Below are 23,569 nucleotides of genomic sequence, written 5' to 3'. Positions count from 1 at the left end.
TCAACATCAATTATAATTTCAACACAAATTTATTAGATGATGTTTCAAGTAATTGTCGAGTATATATACATGAACTTTGACATCTGCCATGGCACAACATGTAATCTTCAATTTATCAATGTTTCACAATCAAAGTCTACTCTAAGCCTTCTGTTTCAAATGGTGGAAATGAAACCACGATCCGCGGGGGATTTTCCCAATAATGGCACAAAACACGCGTTCTTTGTAGTAAAACGTAGTAAAACAAGTCACGTGATTATACCTCATTCATGCCATTGGCCGAAATAAATATGGAATTGTATTAGTGGGTAACTAGTGGTCACATGAGTGTGTGTTTACTTCCAAATAGAGTAATTTCTCTGACCTGGTATTTATACATAATTAGGCCTTTTGAAGAAGATCTTATTTTCTCTGTGTTATATGTACATGTATATGTTCTGAAACCTAAAGCAGGTAATAATATATATAAATATAAATTTAGAATTCTACGAATTTAGCCGGGAGTAGCCGATCTTCGCTGATCCTAGATTAGACGGTTAGACCTATTGAATTGGTCAATTCGCATTATATCATTTATTTACAAAACGTGAAAATGACAGTTTTATAACTCATTTCAGATCATTATTTATAGTAAAATAATACATATGTGCAAGTCAAAATGATATGCATGCAATATTAATAACATTTTGGAGTCTAAATATTTTCAAATAAATCAATTTCTCCGAAGAAATGGCAAGCAAACTATCACCATATTTGGAAGTAAACACACAATCACGTGATCACTAGTGACCCATAATACAATTGTATATTCCGGCCAATGGCATGAATTAGGTATAAGCACGTGACATTTTTTACTACGTTTTTACTACAAAAAATAGATGCAGATGTATCCCGAGTTTGGAGCTAAAACCGCGTCCCGCGAGAGGATTTTTAGCCCAAAGGTTGAATCTGGCCATTAAGACCGTAACAAAAATTCGTTGTGCCTTTATATAAGTGTATCGAGGGATGTAAATATTTATGTATATATATGGACAGGGCAAGCTAACAAGGAAAGCTGGTTTCCAAATGGGTATTGCGTATCTTATGGTGGCATATTTCTGCCACCGTGTTATTTTAGGTCGAGTTACGTAACGTAACTTTGTCGAGATAATTATGTCGACCTGTCGAATTATCTCATGACTTGTTGAGATATCTATGTCGGCAAGTCGACTTACATCACGGAAAGTCGACTTACTTCCTGGAAAATTGACTTGCCTTATTACAACAAGATAACTCGACTTTCCAATATGATTATTATGGTGGCATATTTCTGCCATCGATTTGCCGACATACGACTCAATGATGTCGACATAATTAAGGCATTAATTCGACATCATATCGGAAGATGTCGACATAAACAGAAGAATATGTCGACTTACTACATGAACCTGCCCACATAATAATTCCAAGATAATTATGTAGAAAGTTTGTAACTCGGCGATTAATCGTGGTTATGCTCGGGTGTGACACCGACTTGTCAGTTATTGATGTCGACATCTAAACTAAACGATGTCGACATCTGGTGTTGAAAGTGGAAATCAAAGGCCACCCTTTCATAGAGCACTGTGTATATGCAGCAAGGCACCATACAGCAGAGTTCGACGTTGATTTTGTTAATTCAGAAAAGTTTTTATTTATTTGATTTCAAAATTAAAAATTGTGATCCAGCACATCCCGGCCATGCAGCTGTAGCCTGCGTGTACGTACACATTGTACATGTTAGTAGTACATGTACAATGTAGCTGTCAGTCCGAGCTGAGGAAGTTAGAGTGCAAAAGGACTCTTCATTGTACAACGAATTTCCATCCTCTTGGCCATAATCATTTATTAATATATATATCCGTGGGTTGAAGATTCGTTTAAAAGCTGTGTGTGTGTTTTGTGGATTAGGATTCGTACCAAGTCCATGTGGTACATACCGTACTATACTATATTACAATGATTTTTTCAAGATTTCATTTTCTTGCGAATCACGAAAATTACCAGTTACGTAATTTAAAAGCCAAAAAGGTCACAGTACAGATACACAATACCCATTTGGAAACCGGCTTTACTTGTTAGCTTGCCCTGTCCATATATATACATAAATATTTACATCCCTCGATACAACGAATTTTTGTTACGGTCTTAATGGCCTAAAAATCCTCCCGGGACGCGGTTTTAGCTCCAAACTCGGGATATATATCTGCATCTATTTTTCGTAGTAAAAACGTAGTAAAAAAAAAGTCACGTGCTTATACCTCATTCATGCCATTGGCCGGAATATACAATTGTATTATGGGTAACTAGTGATCACGTGATTGTGTGTTTACTTCCAAATATGGTGATAGTTTGCTTGCCATTTCTTCGGAGAAATTGATTTATTTAAAAATATTTAGACTCCAAAATGTTTTTAATATTGCATGCATATCATTTTGACTTGCACATATGTATTATTTTACTATATATAATGAACTGAAATGAGTTATAAAACTGCCATTTCCACGTTTTGTAAATAAATAATATAATGCTAATTGACCAATTCAATAGGTCTAACCGTCTAATCTAAAATCAGCGAAGATCGGCTACTCCCGGCTAAATTCGTAGAATTCTAAATTTATATTTTTATATATTATTACCTGCTTTAGGGTTCAGAACATATACATATAACAAAGAGAAGATAAGATCTTCGTCAAAAGGCCTAACTATGTATAAATACCAGGTCAGAGAAATCACTCTATTTGGAAGTAAACACACACTAATGTGATCACTAGTTACCCATAACACAATTCCATATTTATTTCGGCCAATGGCATGAATGAGGTATGATCACGTGACTTGTTTTACTACGTTTGACTACAAAGAACGCGTGTTTTGTACCATTATTGGGAAAATCCCCCGCGGATCGTGATTTCATTTCCACCATTTGAAACAGAGGGCTTAGAGTAGACTTTGATTGTGAAACATTGATAAATTGAAGATTACATGTTGTGCCATGGCAGATGTCAAAGTTAATGTATATATACTCGACAATTACTTGAAACATCATCTAATAAATTTGTGTTGAAAATATAATTGATGTTGACCAGGAAATGTACCAGTCTAAATTTTGGTTGAATAATGCATGGAAAGTGAATTAATCTTAACTTTTCCACTTTGTGGAAAATCCTTCAAAACGGATTTATCTCCCTTGATTAAAATGACAAACCATGTACCTTTGCTATGATATAAAGTTGTTTTTTTTTTTTATTTTTTTAAAATTCAATAATGAATGCAGATCAAATGTATTATTCAAATATCTGTATTAATTTGATTTGAAACATATTTGTTTTGCTGAAAATTTACAACAACAAAAAAATAATATCAATACAAAATATTCATGTTTGTAATTTTATTGTTGTTGTTTTTGTACTTGCTGTACAATGTACAATGAGAAAAACCGTGTTGTGGAGAAGAAGTTAGTTAGAATTTGAATTGTTTACAAATTGATGAGAATTGAGAATGAGCAGGATCCAATAAAGATATATATGTCTAACAGTCAACTGAATTCCGATATGTACAGTTATAAATAATGTTTTGCTTTTAAACAAACAAATAAATATGTCTCAGCCCTGTGACTTGGCACATAGGTCAAGATCATTGATTTGAACCAACTTTGTATCCCTTCATCCCAGCATACTATCGCCCAATAACATGTCCATGTATGAGGTTCTTGGTTATTAAGAAGATTGTAAATTGTTTACAACAGACACTGGATGATGCGGCCAAAAGACAATTGAAAAAGGTCACACAGGAGGAGATTAATTCAACACACAACCATATATACTTAATATACTTTTTCTCATAAATCATTACATATAATGCTTGTACACATCCATATCAGTGGCGACGCTAACAGGAAATTAATGAATATGCAATATGGCGTGCGAGCGTCGAAGGGTCGAGATTTTGGTGTTTGGAGGTCCGGGGGTCTCTCCCGGAAAAAAATATCACGATTTAGAATGGCTGAGATAATTTTTACGAGGTATTTTGATGATTTTGCGAATGCGGAATGCGCGAGATTTTGGTGTTTGGGGGTCTGGGGGTCTCACCCGGAAAAAAATATTACGATTTCGATGATTTTGCGAGCGCCGAATGCGCGAGACTTTGGTGTTTTGGGGGTCGGGGATCTCCTCCGGAAAAAAATTACGATTTTGATGAATTTGCGAGCGCCGAATGCGTGAGACTTTGGTTTTCTGGGGGTCCGGAGGAATCCCCCGTGAAAAATATTACGATTTGGAATGGCCAAGATGAGTTTTATGGTGTATTTTGAGGATTTTAAAGCGTTCTTAACGTGGTAATTTTTCGATTTACATTTACCTGCATTTAGAAATTATAATTGTGAATGTCGTCATATCATTATGCAACCCTGCTCGATCTGAACATACGACTTCACACCATCAGCACATTGTTGTTTAACTAAAAAAATAATGAATTGATTTAATTGTCTTGCTTAGACATATAAACAATTTAATATTTTAAGAAACATTTTTGAAATAGTAGAAACCCTTGATGGACATTTTTAGTTTAGTTCATTGTATTGAATTATTATTATTAAAGGTTTGAACATTATGTACTTGAACTTTTAGGAAATGCGCCGCAAAGCGGCAAAATTTTCTAAAATGAAGTACGAAAAATGTGCAGGAGGACCCTTTTCTTCCTACGCCCCTCAGTTGCACATTTAAAAAGTTTAATGAACTTGGTACCCACTACTGACTGATGTAAATCATGCCAATAAAAGATGGATCTTTTCTCTATTTCTGGAATCCTTTACCTTTTCCTTTCCTCTTGGAAAAGTTTTGTAACATGGGAAAACTAAAAATGAAGTCTATATAGCAGTAATAATAAAACACATAGCCACCTGTCAGCCATGTTTTTTTTTCTGATTAGTCACCCGAGTTCGGATACAGAATGAAACAAATACATACACTGTATATAAGCACCATATATTAACCTATCAGGCCCATGAAATCAGCCAGTGATGATATCAATTTAACCTTTTAATCTATGAAAATATTTGATTCCATTACATCTGTTACATTTCCTATGAAAATTGAGCAAATAATGCTCATAAATGTGTTTCCCTATATAAACTATGGTACAGACCCTATCCCCTGGGGAATATTCCGAGACCCCAGGGCCATGATATTCACAATATTGGTAGAGGGCCTTGAGACCTTTCAATCTATGAAGAGTAATTCTGACAAACAAAATGATACATTTTCGTACGGAACCTACCGAAGCAGGTCCTAGGTCCCAATTTACCAGGCGGGAAGCTGCCTAGCTGCAATATTGTAGCTCAAAAGACTTTTTGACAGAAAATGGTGTCGTCTGAAAGGTATAGTAGGCCGGGTACGTATATTCGTTCTAGAAGCTGCCAGGTAAGCACATAAGCCCGTGCATCATGCACATCATTTTTACTTAGTATGTGTACAAGTACATGTACATGTATTAGATTCCCAAAAAGCTAAGTTGGCTATGCGGAAGCTTATAACTATTTGTTTGGAAATAATATGGAAAATAAACTATGATATTATATTATTGCTTAACAATTTCAAATGGTGGAAATGAAACCACGATCCGCGGGGGATTTTCCCCATAATGGTACAAAACACGCATTCTTTGTAGTCAAACGTAGTAAAACAAGTCACGTGATTATACCTCATTCATGCCATTAGCCGAAATAAATATGGAATTGTATTATGGGTAACTAGTGATCACATGAGTGTGTGTTTACTTCCAAATAGAGTGTTTTCTCTGACCTGGTATTTATACATTTTAAATAAGGCCTTTTGACGAAGATCTTATTTTCTCTGAGTTATATGTATCTGTTCTGAATCCTAAAGCAGGTAATAATATATATAACTATAAATTTAGAATTCTACGAATATAGCCGGGAGTAGCCGATCTTCGCTGATTTCAGATTAGACGGTTAGACCTATTGAATTGGTCAATTCGTATTATATCATTTATTTACAAAACGTGAAAATGGCAGTTTTATAACTCATTTCAGTTCATTATTTATAGTAAAATAATACATACGTGCAAGTCAAAATAATATGCATGCAATATTAAAAACATTTTGGAGTCTAAATATTTTCAAATAAATCAATTTCTCCGAAGAAATGGCAAGCAAACTATCACCATATTTGGAAGTAAACACACAATCACGTGATCGCTAGTTACCCATAATACAATTGTATGTTCCGGCCAATGGCATGAATGAGGTATAAGCACGTGACTTTTTTTTACTACGTTTGACTACAAAGAACGCGTGTTTTTACTACGAAAAATAGATGCAGATGTATCCCGAGTTGGGAGTTTAAAAACCACGTCCCTAGAGGATTTTTAGCCCAAAGGTTGAATCTGGCCATTAAGACCGTAACTAAAATTCGTTGTGCCTTTATATAAGTGTCTCGAGGGATGTAAATATTTATGTATACAGTATATATATGGACAGGCCAAGCTAACAAGTAAAGCTGGTTTCCCAATGTGTATTGTGTACCTGTACTGTGACCTTTATGGTTTTTAAATTACGTAACTGGTATTTTTCGTGATTCACAAGAAAAGAAAACATGATTTTTTTTTTTTTTATTTTTTATTTTTTTTTTTATTCATTCTTTTAATATAGTATAGTACGGTATGCACAACATGGACTTGGTACGAATCCTAATCCACAAAACACACACACAGCTTTGAAACGAATTTTCAACCCACGGTTATATATATTAATAATTCGTTGTACACTTCCTCAGCTCGGACTAACAGCTATACAGCTGCATGGGCGGGATGTGCAGGATCACAATTTTTAATTTTGAAATCAAATAAATAAAAAAAACCTGAATTAACAAAATCAACGTCGATCTCTGCTGTATGGCGCCTTGCTGCATATACACAGTGCTCTATGAAAGGGTGGCCTTTGATTTCCACTTTCAAGACCAGATGTCGACATCTTTTAGTTAAGACGTCGACATCAATAACTGACAAGTCGGTGTCACACCCGAGCATAAACACATTAATCGCCGAGTTACCGACTTTCTACATAATTATCTTTGAATCATTATGTGGGCATGTACATAAGGTAAGTCGACATATTCTTCTGTTTATGTCGACATCTTCCGATATGATGTCAACTTAATGCCTTAATTATGTCGACATTATTAAGTCGTAAGTCGGCAACTCGATGGCAGAAATATGCCACCATAGATTATGTGGATTTGTCGTGTTAAAGCTCATCTTACCGACATACATATCTCAACAAGTCATGTTATAACTCGACTGGCTGACAAAACTATCTGGTAAAAGTCGAGTTACCATAAGTCGACCTGAATTAACTCGATGGCAGAAATACGCCACCATACACATGGACTTAGTACGAATGCTAATCCACAAAGCACACACACAGCTTTTAAACGAATTTTCAACCCACGGTTATATATATTAATAAATGATTATGGCCAAGAGGATGGAAATTCGTTGTACAAAGCAGAGTCCTTTTGCACTCTAACTTCCTCAGCTCGGACTAACAGCTACAATGTGTACGTACACGCAGGCTACAGCTGCATGGCCGGGATATGCAGGATCACAATTTTTAATTTTGTAATCAAATATATAAAAACTTTTCTGAATTAACAAAATCAACGTCGAACTCTGCTGTATGGCGCCTTGCTGCATATACACAGTGCCCTATGAAAGGATGGCCTTTGAATTCCACTTTCATGACCAGATGTCGACATCTTTTAGTTTAGATGTCGACATCAATAACTGACAAGTCGGTGTCACACCCGAGCATAAACACGATTAATCGCCGAGTTACCGACTTTCTACATAATTATCTTGGAATCATTATGTGGGCAGGTTCATGTGGTAAGTCGACATATTCCTCTGTTTATGTCGACATCTTCCGATATGATGTCGACTTAATGCCTTAATTATGTCGACATCATTAAATCGTAAGTCGGCAACTCGATGGCAGAAATATGCCACCAATATGGTCTATGGTACAAGCACTGACTTCAGTTTTCTATATTCAAAGATAGTGGCTATTTCATATGATTTGCGCATGAGTAACAGGAAGGCGACAAGTCGACAACTCGACAACACGACAAGTCGACATTTTACCGCGACAACACGATATTCTGTACGCGCTAATTAGCGTGTTTGAAATGTCGACTTGTCGTGTTGTCGACTTGTCGTCTTGTCGTGTTGTCGACTTGTCGCGGTTCGAAAACGCGACAAGTCGACATTTTAACTGTTAAATCTCGGGTTGTCGCAGTTTGAGACCGCGACAACTCGACAAGGCGACAACACGACAAGGCGACAACACAACAACACGAGATGGCCGTAATCAGCCACCATAATTATGCGGTTTGACCGGTTGGACCTATTTGTTCGTTTATGAATTAAAGACGGACCTGTGCCGTTTTCATTTATTCGGAAAAACCGGTTCGACCGTTGGTTAAAGATGCTCCACCGCTGACAAATGGTATTTTTTCACTATCAAAAGCAGTAGTAGACGATGTAGTATTTTTCTTCTGTTACTAGACTTACTTATTTTACACCATTACCACCATTGAAAAGTTTGAGCTTCTAATTTTACTTCAAGTTAAAAATATGAAAATTATTAATTGCATCCCGAAAAAATCTGTGGCACTATATTATATATGGAATGAAGTATTGATTGCGCATGCATCAAAGGCAAATAAATTATTTTATGTTATTTTTTGTGTTAATTATACCTTTATATACACGATTATTCACAAATCATTGTTCAAATACTGAATATCATTTATGCTCTGTCGGCGGTGGAGCATCTTTAAAGTCATTATTTCAAGTATAAATCTTGACGGACCTGCATTTTTTATACAGGCCTGTGAGGGCTTTGTCAAGGCTCGTCTGAAAACAATATAAAACCACCAGGTCCGTCTTTAATTAATAAAAGAACACCTAGGTCCAACCAGTCAAACCGTATAATCGAAAACGGCCCTGGTGATTTTATATTGTTTTCATGCGAGCCTTGACAAAGTCCTCACAGGCCTGTAGAAAAAACTGCAGGTCCGTCAGGTTTTATACTTGAAATAATGATTTTAACCAACGGTCGAACCAGTTGTTCCGAATAAACGAAAAACAGCCCTACAATACTTAAAGTGTCCAGATGCACCTGGACGGGAATCCTGATCTTCGGTATTTATCGTCTCGAAAATTCGACAATATTTTGTCCACGCTGTTGGAATTACTTCTTTATCCCGCATACAATGAAACCAGAATATTATAGTGTCTGGCTGTCTTTTGGAGAGTATCAAAAAGAAATGCGATAGTTTGGAGAGATTTCAATTTGAGTCTGGTCTATCACAAGCTGAAAATATTGTGTTATTACATGTATTCTTAATCTTTTGAAAGATATGTGTGTCACACCTTTTCTTGCCAAGAGTATAACTTTAATACCTGGAACAGTTTTAAAGAACATCAAATGTAATTTCTCTTTTTGTGGCGCCGTACAGAATCCTTATTCTCCTCTCTTAACAAACATAATGGAGCAAATAATCAATATACGTATCGAACAATAACAATTTAATTAGTTTCACAATTTCGCGTGATTTTTTTTCTTCTTCTTTTTCTGCTTAACAAGTAGAAAGTATTCCAGCCTTGGATTGCAAAGTCATTCAAAGCGACAGCAAGATTGCCATTGTACAATGTAGTTCAAAATTAAACCAATGTAACACAATTGTTCTACTTACTCAATTGGCATTCCAATATTCATTATGATGAATTCGTTTGCTTTTTCTAAATTTAGTATTGCAATCTTGGTTTTATTTCTACCAACGAGAACAATATATGAGTGCAAGACATCCAACATATTTTGAAGGTTCTAAAACAGTCATCAGTGTGAATTTTTTCAGGAAAAAACCGAGATTTGAAAAAAAATAGTTTTTACAAAAATCAGTGTATTTATAAATATTATTACTACTGTATACAGTATGTAAAGTAGAACAAACTATATTTTCATTTAATTGGCCCCTGCAATGTACAAAATGACAGTGTATGTTTCTCTACCTACATATACAATGCCCATTGTAAGATATCATTGACTTACTACCAGCCGATACAGGCCCAGTATGCCTCTTTACAGTGAAATGCAAGAAGGACAACTCCCGCGTAAATGAGATTTAGACTGGTTCCCGCCTCAGTTACCTCCCTTGCGTACGCTTCACTGAGTGAGCGGAGCGCAGCCTGGCGGAGAGTAGAGAACTAAGGGAAGGGAACCAGTCTAAATGAGATTTCGTTATTTTCGTAAAATTATATTTCGTTTTTAAAAAAATAGAAAAAAAAATGTTAAAACAAATTTCTTTTTAATTAAAATAATTTAATATAAATATTTCATAATATTTTCTAGCTGTAACATTTTCTAAGTTTCAATTTGAGATGTGCATATCGACGAATACGAAAATAAGATACCAAGATGGCGCGGAATGAAGAAAAACAGCTAGGAAGGCTGAACAGATTACTACTAAAACAAGAGAAAGAAGGTATATGCCATAGAATCAGAACCATTTCAATTCGGTCACTTTTAGATAACCATCTACTTGGACAATACGTCAGTTTTCAATAATATAGAGAAAGTGTAGGTTGTTGTTAAACAGGTTGGGAACTAATCCCTATTGAGATTCCTCTTCTAGTCTCTTTTATATTCGGACGTTTGATAGATGTCTCTCGTCGGAGGCATCTGTCAAACGTCCGAATATAAAAGAGTCTAGAGGAGGAATCTCAATAGGGATTAGTCGGGAACAACCTGCCTGAATCTGCAGCACACTACTTGTTGGGATTCCTGATCGAGACTCTTTTATATTCGGACGTTTGATAGAAGTCCAGAGACACCTTTCAAACGTCCGGATATAAAAGAGTCTCGAGAAGAACTTCCAATAGGTATTACAACACACCCACTCCACCCCTTCTCAAAAAATATTTATTCAAAAACCTATACTAACAAAAGGTGAATGTCGATAATGCAACGTTAAACAGATATGTACACTATATATAGCACATTTAGTCATTTACATGTATCGCTATCTCGAACTGACTAACTTTATTACCAATCCAATAATATTAGACGTCAATAATAAACTTCTAGATTATACAGCCAGCTGACGAAGATACAGCGCCCTACCTATAGCTAACAAACCTAACAATATACATTCCCCATAGTATTTCAGTGCATACCAAGGATATATAAGTGAGAAGGATTTGTCACTATCTCTATTTATACTACTAAACACCACATGCGACGCCTATGAACCAGGAATAAAAACCGTATTTCTCAACAAATACTTGTCTTATCGAGTCAAAAGAAACACCAAAGTAAAACTTAATAAAATTTCACAATGTTTAGTTCTTGTTTTAAGGACAGAAGATTTAGAAGAAATGTCCTAAATAAATTTTCATTAAAATTTATGACAGCTCATGAAATAACATGCTTTAGAAGGCAACAAGGTAAGCTTGGCATGTGCAAGCTATATGTACATAAAAGGTTTTTCCAGCAGATATCAAAGGAAAATCAGTCGTCACCCAATGTCACGGTCAGTGCACAAATACAAATGCATTCACGATGTATTCGTCCAAAACCCCGAGTGACAAATCCTTCTCACTTATAAATCCTTGGTGTATACTAATGACAAAGTCTCAGGAACTTAATCAAATGCTCTGCACCACTCTCACCTTTACCCTCAAACTGATACACTCAATATACCAGACTACAAACCAATCACAATGAAGAATATCTGACAAGACAATATTGCACAAGAAGTTATTGACAGAACACATGTATTACAGGTGACAGTCAAGGACAGATGACACAGTACTGTACATTCCACAGGGACTTAAATTGACACACTGACAAATTGATACAGTCGAGCCCACTTAGAGCTATCAAACACAATTCCAGCCTATTTCAGTCACAATCAAACACAAATAAAAATGTTCCCCACTACATATATGTGTTCCTTTAATCCACTTTGAAACTTACACTAGTGTAACAGGAGAGAAGAAAATGTAGCGGCCAGACTGGGATTCGAACCCTGGACCTCCGAACACTAGCCCCTTGGTGCTGTGCTATGTATTTGTGTTATGATTTTACATGTATGTGGAGCAGACACTCATGATGCACTGCAGGTCAGTGTGTATTTTCTCTGGATATTCCAACTCACCTGCTAAACCTGGCATGGTCATGTCCCTGGCTATTTAAAGGAAGTAAAATAAATCCTTTCTTTATTCTCTTTTCGATCCATCCAATGAAAATTTCAATTTTAACTTTTGGTTGTAGAACAAGAAAAAAAGAACCCCAGACGTCCTAAGCTTGTAAGTTTTCAGTTTCTGAAGCTTAAAATATGAACTATTGGTCACAATATAATGAATTTATGTTATATCTTTTCCTTTCACATTATAATAATAAATCATAAACATGTACATTTCCTGATTGCAAAGCAATAAAAATAGTAAAAAGGCAGTTCCTCAATGTCCCCGATCAATATTCATTTTCTCTGAATTCTTCATCAATAATCCTCAAAATCAGTTCATAATCAATGTTCAGGATATTAATATGAATACAATGCATACAAACTTATGTAATAATCAAATCAATCTGTAGTGATATTCCATTCAATACTTTTTTGCAACTCCTATACTCACTTTAACATTGGCAATGTTAACCAATGTTAATCAATTCAGCAACAAACATTTACATTTACATTGATAAGGTAACTTTGATTGTTTTCTCTGTCAGGATGACTTAAACTCCAGTGAAGCGATTAAGAAATGGATCCCTAGTATAAAACGAGATATTGACTTCTGTCTCAAGGTAAGTTGATACTTACTCATACCATATATTTGTATCTCCTACAAACACTATTAAATCATTGTCATTGTCTATTCCGATTATGTTGTCCTTCAAGTGACCCTGACCTTCATTCAGTCACAGGTTGAGGAGCAAAACTAAATGTGTTGAAACTCTTAGATTTATTATTTTCAATGTCCATTACTGTAATTCACAAGACTGTAGTTGTCAATTAAACTTACTAGAATGAACTTAATTGAAGGGGTGTAAAGTCTGTTCAAATAAATAGCCTTGACCTTCTTTCATGGTCAAAGGGGTTTAACAGATTCAGAACATTTGAGGTTTTACATATATATAACAGACTCACATTTATTCATCTGAATGACCTTGATCTTTCAAGGCATGACAAAGGGGTTAATTTGTATGAAGCTCGTAGTTATTCAGAATGTATTTGTGTTACTATTGTCACCATTTGTCTTTTAAAGTTAGATCTTGTGGTAGATGACTTAGAGAAAAATAACTGATTATCAACTACCAGACTAACTAACACTATACTGCTCCAACACCTTCTTCTGAAATGACCCTCGTTGTAAATAGGATGCTAAATCAACCTAAACAATATAAAAAAGTGAACAGTAATGTCTGGTCATATCCAGTGTACAGTAATGTCTGGTCATATCCAGTGAACAGTAATGTCTGGTCATATCCAGTGTACAGTAATGCCTGTTCCAGTGTACAGTAATGTCTGGTCATATCCAGTGTACAGTAATGTCTGGTCCAGTGTACAGTAATGTCTGGTCATATCCAATGTACAGTAATGTCTGGTCATATCCAGTGTACAGTAATGTCTGGTCATATCCATTGAACAGTAATGTCTGGTCATATCCATTGAACAGTAATGTCTGGTCATATCCAGTGTGCAGTAATGTCTGGTCATATCCAGTGAACAGTAATGTCTGGTCATATCCAGTGTACAGTAATGTCTGGTCATATCCAGTGTGCAGTAATGTCTGGTCATATCCAGTGAACAGTAATGTCTGGTCATATCCAGTGTACAGTAATGTCTGTCATACCAGTGTCAGTAATGTCTGTCATATCCAGTGTACAGTAATGTCTGTCATATCCAGTGTACAGTAATGTCTGGTCATATCCAGTGTACAGTAATGTCTGGTCCAGTGTCAGTAATGTCTGGTCATGTACATCTGGTCATATCCAGTGTACAGTAATGTCTGGTCATATCCAGTGTACAGTAATGTCTGGTCATATCCAGTGTACAGTAATGTCTGGTCATATCCAGTGTGCAGTAATGTCTGGTCATATCCAGTGTACAGTAATGTCTGGTCATATCCAGTGTACAGTAATGTCTGGTCATATCCAGTGTACAGTAATGTCTGGTCATATCCAGTGTACAGTAATGTCTGGTCATATCCAGTGTGCAGTAATGTCTGGTCATATCCAGTGTACAGTAATGTCTGGTCATATCCAGTGTACAGTAATGTCTGGTCATATCCAGTGTACAGTAATGTCTGGTCCAGTGTACAGTAATGTCTGGTCATATCCAGTGTACAGTAATGTCTGGTCATATCCAGTGTGCAGTAATGTCTGGTCATATCCAGTGAACAGTAATGTCTGGTCATATCCAGTGTACAGTAATGCCTGGTCATATCCAGTGTACAGTAATGTCTGGTCATATCCAGTGTACAGTAATGTCTGGTCCAGTGTACAGTAATGTCTGGTCATATCCAATGTACAGTAATGTCTGGTCATATCCAGTGTACAGTAATGTCTGGTCATATCCAGTGTGCAGTAATGTCTGGTCATATCCAGTGTGCAGTAATGTCTGGTCATATCCAGTGTGCAGTAATGTCTGGTCATATCCAGTGTATAGTAATGTCTGTCATATCCAGTGTACAGTAATGTCTGGTCATATCCAGTGTACAGTAATGCCTGGTTATATCCAGTGTATAGTAATGTCTGTCATATCCAGTGTACAGTAATGCCTGTTCCAGTGTATAGTAATGTCTGTCATATCCAGTGTGCAGTAATGTCTGTCATGAACAGTAATGTCTGGTCATATCCAGTGTGCAGTAATGTCTGGTCATATCCAGTGTATAGTAATGTCTGTCATATCCAGTGTACAGTAATGCCTGGTCCAGTGTACAGTAATGTCTGGTCATATCCAGTGTGCAGTAATGTCTGGTCATATCCAGTGTATAGTAATGTCTGTCATATCCAGTGTACAGTAATGCCTGGTCCAGTGTATAGTAATGTCTGGTCATATCCAGTGTGCAGTAATGTCTGGTCATATCCAGTGTACAGTAATGTCTGTCATATCCAGTGTACAGTAATGTCTGGTCCAGTGTACAGTAATGTCTGGTCATATCCAGTGTACAGTAATGTCTGGTCATATCCAGTGTGCAGTAATGTCTGGTCATATCCAGTGTACAGTAATGTCTGGTCATATCCAGTGTACAGTAATGTCTGGTCCAGTGTACAGTAATGTCTGGTCATATCCAGTGTACAGGAGTAATGTCTGGTCATATCCAGTGTACAGTAATGTCTGGTCATATCCAGTGTACAGTAATGTCTGGTCATATCCAGTGTACAGTAATGTCTGGTCATATCCAGTGTACAGTAATGTCTGGTCATATCCAGTGTACAGTAATGTCTGGTCATATCCAGTGTACAGTAATGTCTGGTCATATCCAGTGTACAGTAATGTCTGGTCAGTGTATGCTGTGTACAGTAATGTCTGGTCATTCAGTGCTGTCAATCAGTACAGTAATCGTCATTCCAGTGTACAGTAATGTCTGGTCATATCCAGTGTACAGTAATGTTGTCATATCAGTGATAGCCAGTGTACAGTAATGTCTGGTCATATCCAGTGTACAGTAATGTCTGGTCATATCCAGTGTACAGTAATGTCTGGTCATATCCAGTGTACAGTAATGTCTGGTCCAGTGTACAGTAATGTCTGGTCATATCCAGTGTACAGTAATGTCTGGTCATATCCAGTGTGCAGTAATGTCTGGTCATATCCAGTGTACAGTAATGTCTGGTCATATCCAGTGTACAGTAATGTCTGGTCATATCCAGTGTACAGAAATGTCTGGTCATATCCAGTGTACAGTTATGTCTGGTCATATCCAGTGTACAGTAATGTCTGGTCATATCCAGTGTACAGTAATGTCTGGTACGTCATATCCAGTGTACAGTAATGTCTGGTCCATTGACAGTATGTCTTCTGTACAGTAATGTCTGGTCATATCCAGTGTACAGTAATGTCTGGTCATATCCAGTGTACAGTAATGTCTGGTCATATCCAGTGTACAGTAATGTCTGGTCATATCCAGTGTACAGTAATGTCTGGTCATATCCAGTGTACAGTAATGTCTGGTCCAGTGTACAGTAATGTCTGGTCATATCCAGTGTACAGTAATGTCTGGTCATATCCAGTGTACAGTAATGTCTGGTCATATCCAGTGTACAGTAATGTCTGGTCATATCCAGTGTACAGTAATGTCTGGTCATATCCAGTGTACAGTAATGTCTGGTCATATCCAGTGTACAGTAATGTCTGGTCATATCCAGTGTACAGTAATGTCTGGTCCAGTGTACAGTAATGTCTGGTCATATCCAGTGTACAGTAATGTCTGGTCCAGTGTACAGTAATGTCTGGTCATATCCAGTGTACAGTAATGTCTGGTCATATCCAGTGTACAGTAATGTCTGGTCATATCCAGTGTACAGTAATGTCTGGTCCAGTGTACAGTAATGTCTGGTCATATCCAGTGTACAGTAATGTCTGGTCCAGTGTACAGTAATGTCTGGTCATATCCAGTGTACAGTAATGTCTGGTCATATCCAGTGTACAGTAATGTCTGGTCATATCCAGTGTACAGTAATGTCTGGTCCAGTTTACAGTAATGTCTGGTCATATCCAGTATACAGTAATGTCTAGTCATAGCCAGTATACAGTAATGTCTGGTCCAGTGTACAGTTATGTCTGGTCCAGTGTACAGTTATATTTGGTCCAGAGGACAGGGGTCTTTTGAAGTCACATTCTAAAACAAAGGATTACTCAACTGAATCTTAAATTTTCTTGTCATCAAAATTGATCCAAACTTTTTCTCTGCAGCAATCTCAAGTTCCATGTTACCCAGAAAGTAAAATCCAGGAGTGTAACAGTAAGATAGACTCCTTACGGCGTCAGTATTGGGCGTTTGTCAGGAAACTACGACAACTTGACCCAAGCACTGGTAGTATACCATGGACAGACCGTCACTACACCCCGAAGAAACGTCAACACTCTCCTGAGCATCAAGACACAGGTCATTATTGCAATAGTACTGTATTGTTACTGATGCAGACATATAAGTGAAACCTGTATTTGTGGTCACCTGTATATGGAGACCACTAATTAAAGATGCTCCATCGCTGACAAATGGTAATTTTTCTCTATCAAAAACCGTAGCAGGCAATTTAGTATTTTTCAGTTACAAAATTTACATAATTTACACCATAACCACCATTAAAAGGTATGAGCTTCTAATTTTACTTCAAGATAAAAATATCAAAAATAATTAATTGCATCCCGAAAAAATTCTGTGGCACTATGTCCTATATGGAATGCAGTACTGATTGCGTATGCACCAAAAGCAAAATAAATGATTTTAAATTACTTTTTGTGCTAATTAGGCATATATATACACCATTAAACACCGATTATTGCTCAGATGATGGGTATCATTTTTGCTCTGTCGGAGGTGGAGCATCATTAATAAGACAACATTGTTTGGATCACAGATTCAACACAATTTGACTTGTGAAAGATCCATTTGGCTTTGTCTGTAGGGTTGTTATTATACACAGGTGTACTAGTAACTGAACTTGACTATTGGTCACTTCTTGAGAAAGAATATGTATGATTGTAATATCTTTAAGATTTACCATGCATACTGTTTATGGAGCTTCTTAGTTCAACAATATGTAATGGCTTTGTACTTTATCAAGTTAGTTAAAGATGCTCCACTGCTGACAAATGGTATTTTTTCACTATCTAAAACAGGATCAGACTATTTGGTATTTTTCTTCAATTACAAAAGTTACTTACTTTACACCATTACACCATTGGAAAGTTTGAGCTTCTAATTTTAATTCAAGATAAAAATGTAAGAAATAATTAATTGCATCCCGAAAAAATCCTGTGACACTATGTTCTATATTTAAGCATTGAAGTCACTATTTTTTAATTTCATCGGGTTATGAAAGAAATTTTGTTTGCAAACTGTGAGAATCCGCGTATGCTTATAATTAATTTTCCAGGCTACTTTATAAAATGAAATACGTTTACACGTATGATTCCATTGATTTTTTCCAAGGGATTATTTTTTTCCAAATCAATACGCAACGTCAATGTTTCTATTGTGACGTCACAATAAAGTCGGGATTTCCGCGCCATTTTCGGATTTTTTTTCATCGTGGAATGAAAAAAATGAATAGGCCAATCAGAAAGCCAGAAACAAAGAGAAAATTTATTATAGAATGATGTTCCGACTGTGCATGCACCAAAAGCATAATAGATTATTTTATGTTATTTTTTTTTCTTAATTAGACATATATATACACGATTAAACACCAATTGTTGTTCAAATGATGAGTATCATTTATGGTCTGTCAGCGGTGGAGCATCTTTAAATTTCACTTTGACTTGCAAAGCATAGATTTTGATTATCATGTCAGACTGTGATTGCTTTTTTAGAAATATAGTACCAGTGAGCAAAATCTTTCAAATAGATATAGTGATGAGTACATGACTCACTGATTTTAGTTTTTAAGCTAAGCGATATATTTATTTGCTTTACAAATTTTAAACATATAATCATTTTGTTTAGGTGATGAAAGTGATGAAAAACAGCAGTGTATAGCCAAGGCCAGTCCTGAGATTATTTCCCCTGTCTCAGGATCGGACAGAAGTTCCCAAGGATCAGTTACCTCCACTGAACAGGCAAAAGATGACTCGGTCGTAAATCGTGCAAATTTCAGCCCGATTTCTACTCCAATACTAGACAATGACGGTGCCTATCAAACCCTGTATGGATATGAGCCAGTCACACATGTGTTATCGGACAATATAATGAATCTGCCCCTGAATGATCAACCTCTAAGTTTTATTACAAGAGACACTTCGGTCAAGCAGGATTCTACAAATGGAGTGACTTTAACTGATGATAATGGTTTATGTCAATCTGATGATGATGAGAGAAGACATTTAAATGATGATGCTTACAAAAATGGTGACTTTACAAGGACTACCTCTGATCATACAGCCAGTTCTAGTCTCATTCCATACTCTGATTCTTCTGATGACAATGATTAATCTCGCTTAACATCTGTACCGTTTATATTTTTTTCACTAATAATTTAATAATTTAATAAAGAGAGTACATTTGAAATTTGGATTTGCATAGGCAATAAACCTGTTCTCATCAAAGTTGTAGTAGTTGATATCACTCTAACCTGCAGGTAAGTGTCCACTATGTATACGTGGTCAGTGTGTGTCATGCAAAACCTAGCAATACAATCAGGAATTTCAAAAGCATCCATTAAATTTTCAAACAATGTCAAGTAAGTTGATATGTTTTGCTTTATCATTCATAATGAATGTAGAACAATAGTTTCATAAAATAATTTACTTTGTTGTAGCTATATGTGAAAATAAGTTTTTTCACCAAATTGTGCCTTTACAATAGTAATGATAACAGAACACAATAGCTTTTTTAACAGCTCACAGTCGCCCATTTTTATTTCACCATGATATGTAATCAATTTCGTACAATAACTCTGCTCAAACACGTCCAATGACACGAAAGGACCCGAAATTATATGAGGTTTATAACATAGTGAACCTCCTGTAAAAACTTAAAAGGAACTCTTCACAACAGAGTTAAACAAATAATACCTAAAAGAATTAAATAAATTAAAGACAAATAAAAGAGTCTAATACTTGTAATTCAGTTAAACCACATAGAATCAAACTTGAGTTTGGAGTTACAGTAACAATTGAAGCCCTTTGTAGCTTTGTGTGTAAAACAATACTTGATGGCATCTTTACAAGTTACCTTAAAAAATTCAGACTCTATGTTAAAAATCATCACGACCAATTTTTAATTATTAAGGCATTCTATATATATGTGTAACAGGAAAGGAGAAAATGTAGCGGCCAGACCAGGGATCGAACCTGTGACCTCCAAACACTAGCGATGCTCTCGAAACAACTTTGTTACTGATGGTCCACCCAGTCGAATTCCGCTACAGATGTATTTATGGGTAATTTATCGAGAAATCTAGATTTAAGTATTTATTACTGATTCAGGAGTGATTGAGGATTGACTGGTCTGCTTGTTTGTATAAATACAGGGTACTATAAATATATATGCATATCACAGATATATATTGTTTACATATTGCAAATTAATTCATATAGGATGCACTTTACTGTGTTCAACTCAGGGCTTAAGAATTCAATTACAGGTGTTTGTTCTAAAATACCTTTCCTAATGTATGGATGTTTGACCTTTATAAAGGTTACATATAAATAAAAATAATGTTTCAGTTTCTAGTAATTACAATACCATTCAATTAGCTGTAACATTATGGTATTAAAGCAATATATAGGGTACATTCTAAAGCTTTTGTGATTTTTTAAAAATAATTTATTCATACCTAGGGAGAGGGCTTATATAATATCCTAATACTAGTCTAGTAGATTTTATTTTTTTTTTTCAAAATCTGAAATCACTATTTTCATTTATAGTACCTTTACAGCCCATAAGTAGGATTTTAGTTGGTTTGAACATTTGATAGTACATGTACAATTTCATAACATCTTACACTTTTATATTGTTCTCTGTACGGTAAACTGATAAAGCTATTTTCTAGAGTTGCTTACAAATTACAATCCCATCCATTTGAATATGCTTAATATTACTTACCTTGCACAAGCAGTCAAAAAAGCAGAATGAATACATGATAGAGAACTTATACCATGAAATAATAATATTATATTGTAAAAAGCACTTAAAATGCAGGCAAGAAAAATAATATAAAACAAACTTGAAATACAAATGATTAACACAGCATTGACAGAATTTTTGTTAAAATATGTGTCAAATATTGAATTTTGATGAATAAGATGAATTTACCATGTATTGATAAAGACTGAGAAATCGGGTTTATTCTGCTGTGTATGTATTGCTCTATTTTCACCTTTTCTCTTATTATGTAAATAAAATAAACATTCAGACAAAATAACAAGACTTACATACCATTCACATAAAATTTCTGGACATCCCTGTCTATTCTCTATATATAATGGTGTCGGTCACCTCAAGAGTTATAACTCATTCACCCCCGAACACACAGTTAGACTCTTCTAAATCAAAGACTAGACCAGTCAATTATGGAATTTCAGGGGTGAATGTGTTTGGCCATATCTTGACCAGACCATTCATTCAAAACATTTATAAACACACCAGTTTTTTACAGCCCACATTTCTAATGAACAGGATTCTGGCATGACTTCCCAACCAAAAGCTAATATATTGTATATGTATATATAGATTGTGGGTGGGGAATCGCACCAATCCTCCGTGTAAGTCACAGCATCAAACAAACACTGTTGAGTACAATAAAACCTGTCCCCATATAAAGACCACCTGCTTAAAAAGACCAATTTCCTAGGGTCTTTAATTGCCAATTTCGGCACAATATGAACAATACAAGAACTGTACAAAGTTCCTTTCCCTATGGTGGTCTTTATAGGCAGGTTTGATTTAATATATACATGTACACAATCTCAAAACAGTGATGCTCAGACCAATATTTTGGAATGTTGCTAGTATTATGTAACAAAACAACAATTATATATTTGCAAGGTTGAGTTTTGAATCAGATCTCTTTCCTTAGAAGAAATTATCAATTTTCAAATCGAGAGAAAAATATACCTTACTGAGTATTATCAGAAGCAGTGCAGTAAACTTTGTTACTGTAGAGGTAGAAAACTATCAACTTTTCTTGTCAGCTTAAAACTTATTAAATCATTCACCCCTGAAAACACACTGGAACTCTTTCAATACAAAAGCTGGAACAGTTCATTATGAATTTTCAGGGGGTGAATGAGATCAAGGTGATTTAAATGGAAACATAAAAGAAAATTTATTTTCTTTGTCAAATTACAGATGTTTCAAAATCAATAATAAATTTACATTCAATCACAACATCTAAAACCTAATAATTCATGATTTACTACCGATAACCTACAGTGCTGATATACAAACATGTCCAACTTTTCTAATCAAACTACTGGTAGATGGAAAACAGAGTTATCTCCTCCTTTTCGTGTACAGGAATGGTCCATTTTCAGATGGAATCTATCTGAACTTTATTATTAAAACACATTTACGATACAATCACAGCACATTTAAAACACAGATATGGTACATTTACAATTTTTCTGCATATTATTTAAAAATATTTGGTAAACTCTCAATACAGAAGATGTCCTTTTGGTTTTCTTTTACAGCCATCGATAGTTTCAATATATACACAATGTAAATGCAAACCTGGACAAGTCTATGTAATAACTGTACAAAGCCAGGGGTCCATTATATACAAAAATAGCACCTTTTTATTGTGAAAATATCATGTTTATATTGTATATCACCAGTCTATATTCCACACACAAAAAACTCCTCATGAAGTAAAATTTTGTAGTAGACATATTTAAGTTAATCAAGAGCAACCTTTTGGCGATCCAGATCAAAAACTTTTGCATATCATCATGACAACAGATCAAAATATATTTTATACATTCATTACATATATATGAAGTACTATAGATTTACTCCCCCTATATAAAATTGAATCTGCAGATCACATTAGGGTTACTTCCTCAGATTAAAGCTGAATATGTCATGATCATATTAGGGTTATTTCCCCTGATTATAGCTGAATATGTCAAGATCATAGCTGAGTTATCTCCCTTCACTAAATCACAACTGAGTTATATCCCTTCACTTAACAGTGTCCACAGAATTTGATATAGTGATCACAATGGAGTTATTTCCCCTTGTTAAAGCTTGGGATATTAGGACAAAGTAGAATTATTTCCCCTTTTTTAGAAGAAACAATCCACACCAGATATCACTCTGAAGAAAGTCAGTCCACATGAAACGTCCTGATGAAATCAGGCGAATTTCCCTTCATTTTCCCCCAAGATGTAGTTTCCCTGCACAATAACTGTCTGCAAAGGTACTAGAAGTGTCACAATTTCTCTGAGTAGTTAAGTTCATTTACTCATGAATATCTATAAACCTATAAAAGGCAACACCCTTGTTAAAATATTTAATGTCCAGTAAGATTCTTCAGAATCTGCTCCACATCCAGCAGCCTCTTTCTTTGCAATGGAACTATCCTTGGTGACAGGGGAGATAACTGCAGTTTTGCTTCCCAGTATGTATGTCCAAGTTGAAATATTTTACTTAAAAATCTATTGTGTGCTACCGAACAGATGATGGACTGCAACAGAAACAAAAGCACTGATATCAAGCTACCTCAATATCTAGAAATATAAGTGTATAAAACAATTGCATAAATCTTGATTTGATTTCAATTTGAATTTAATAT

The 23,569-nt window shown here is 35.5% G+C and overlaps 2 protein-coding genes across 16 annotated transcripts in view; one reads left to right on the top strand and one right to left on the bottom strand.

Moving 5' to 3' along the window:
- The first annotated feature begins 10,466 nt into the window (after window positions 1–10,466).
- Window positions 10,467–20,668, top strand: LOC138325517 (uncharacterized). The gene is made up of 5 exons (XM_069271240.1): window positions 10,467–10,583; window positions 12,374–12,408; window positions 12,833–12,907; window positions 17,022–17,214; window positions 18,778–20,668. The coding sequence occupies exons 1-5, from the start codon at window positions 10,517–10,519 to the stop codon at window positions 19,260–19,262; spliced, it is 855 nt and encodes a 284-aa protein (XP_069127341.1). The 5' UTR covers window positions 10,467–10,516; the 3' UTR covers window positions 19,263–20,668.
- The window catches only part of LOC138325514 (KN motif and ankyrin repeat domain-containing protein 1-like), a 114,221-nt gene continuing 111,304 nt past the window's right edge, over window positions 20,653–23,569 (bottom strand). For all 15 annotated transcript variants that reach the window (XR_011208792.1, XR_011208791.1, XM_069271233.1 and 12 more), the window contains one exon: window positions 20,653–23,461. Coding sequence is in view for 13 of the 15 variants with exons in the window: in XM_069271233.1 (XP_069127334.1) it covers window positions 23,443–23,461 (19 nt within the window). In the remaining 2 variants the exon portion in view is untranslated. The remainder of the gene's footprint in view (window positions 23,462–23,569) is intronic.

This window comes from Argopecten irradians, chromosome 6, assembly GCF_041381155.1.
Source record: "Argopecten irradians isolate NY chromosome 6, Ai_NY, whole genome shotgun sequence".
NCBI classification, from domain to species: Eukaryota; Metazoa; Mollusca; class Bivalvia; order Pectinida; family Pectinidae; genus Argopecten; species Argopecten irradians.
The sequence above is the reverse complement of the archived record's forward strand: the minus strand, read 5'-3'. Positions and strand labels throughout refer to the sequence as shown.

What these genes read in the sequence shown, in the direction of transcription:
- LOC138325517 (XM_069271240.1), top strand. Translation starts at nt 10,517, where the DNA reads ATGGCGCGGAATGAAGAAAAACAGCTAGGAAGGCTGAACAGATTACTA. An exon ending in ACCCCAGACGTCCTAAGCTT is followed by an intron (nt 12,409 to 12,832) that starts GTAAGTTTTCAG and finishes TTTCTCTGTCAG; the next exon opens with GATGACTTAAACTCCAGTGA. An exon ending in TCCTGAGCATCAAGACACAG is followed by an intron (nt 17,215 to 18,777) that starts GTCATTATTGCA and finishes CATTTTGTTTAG; the next exon opens with GTGATGAAAGTGATGAAAAA.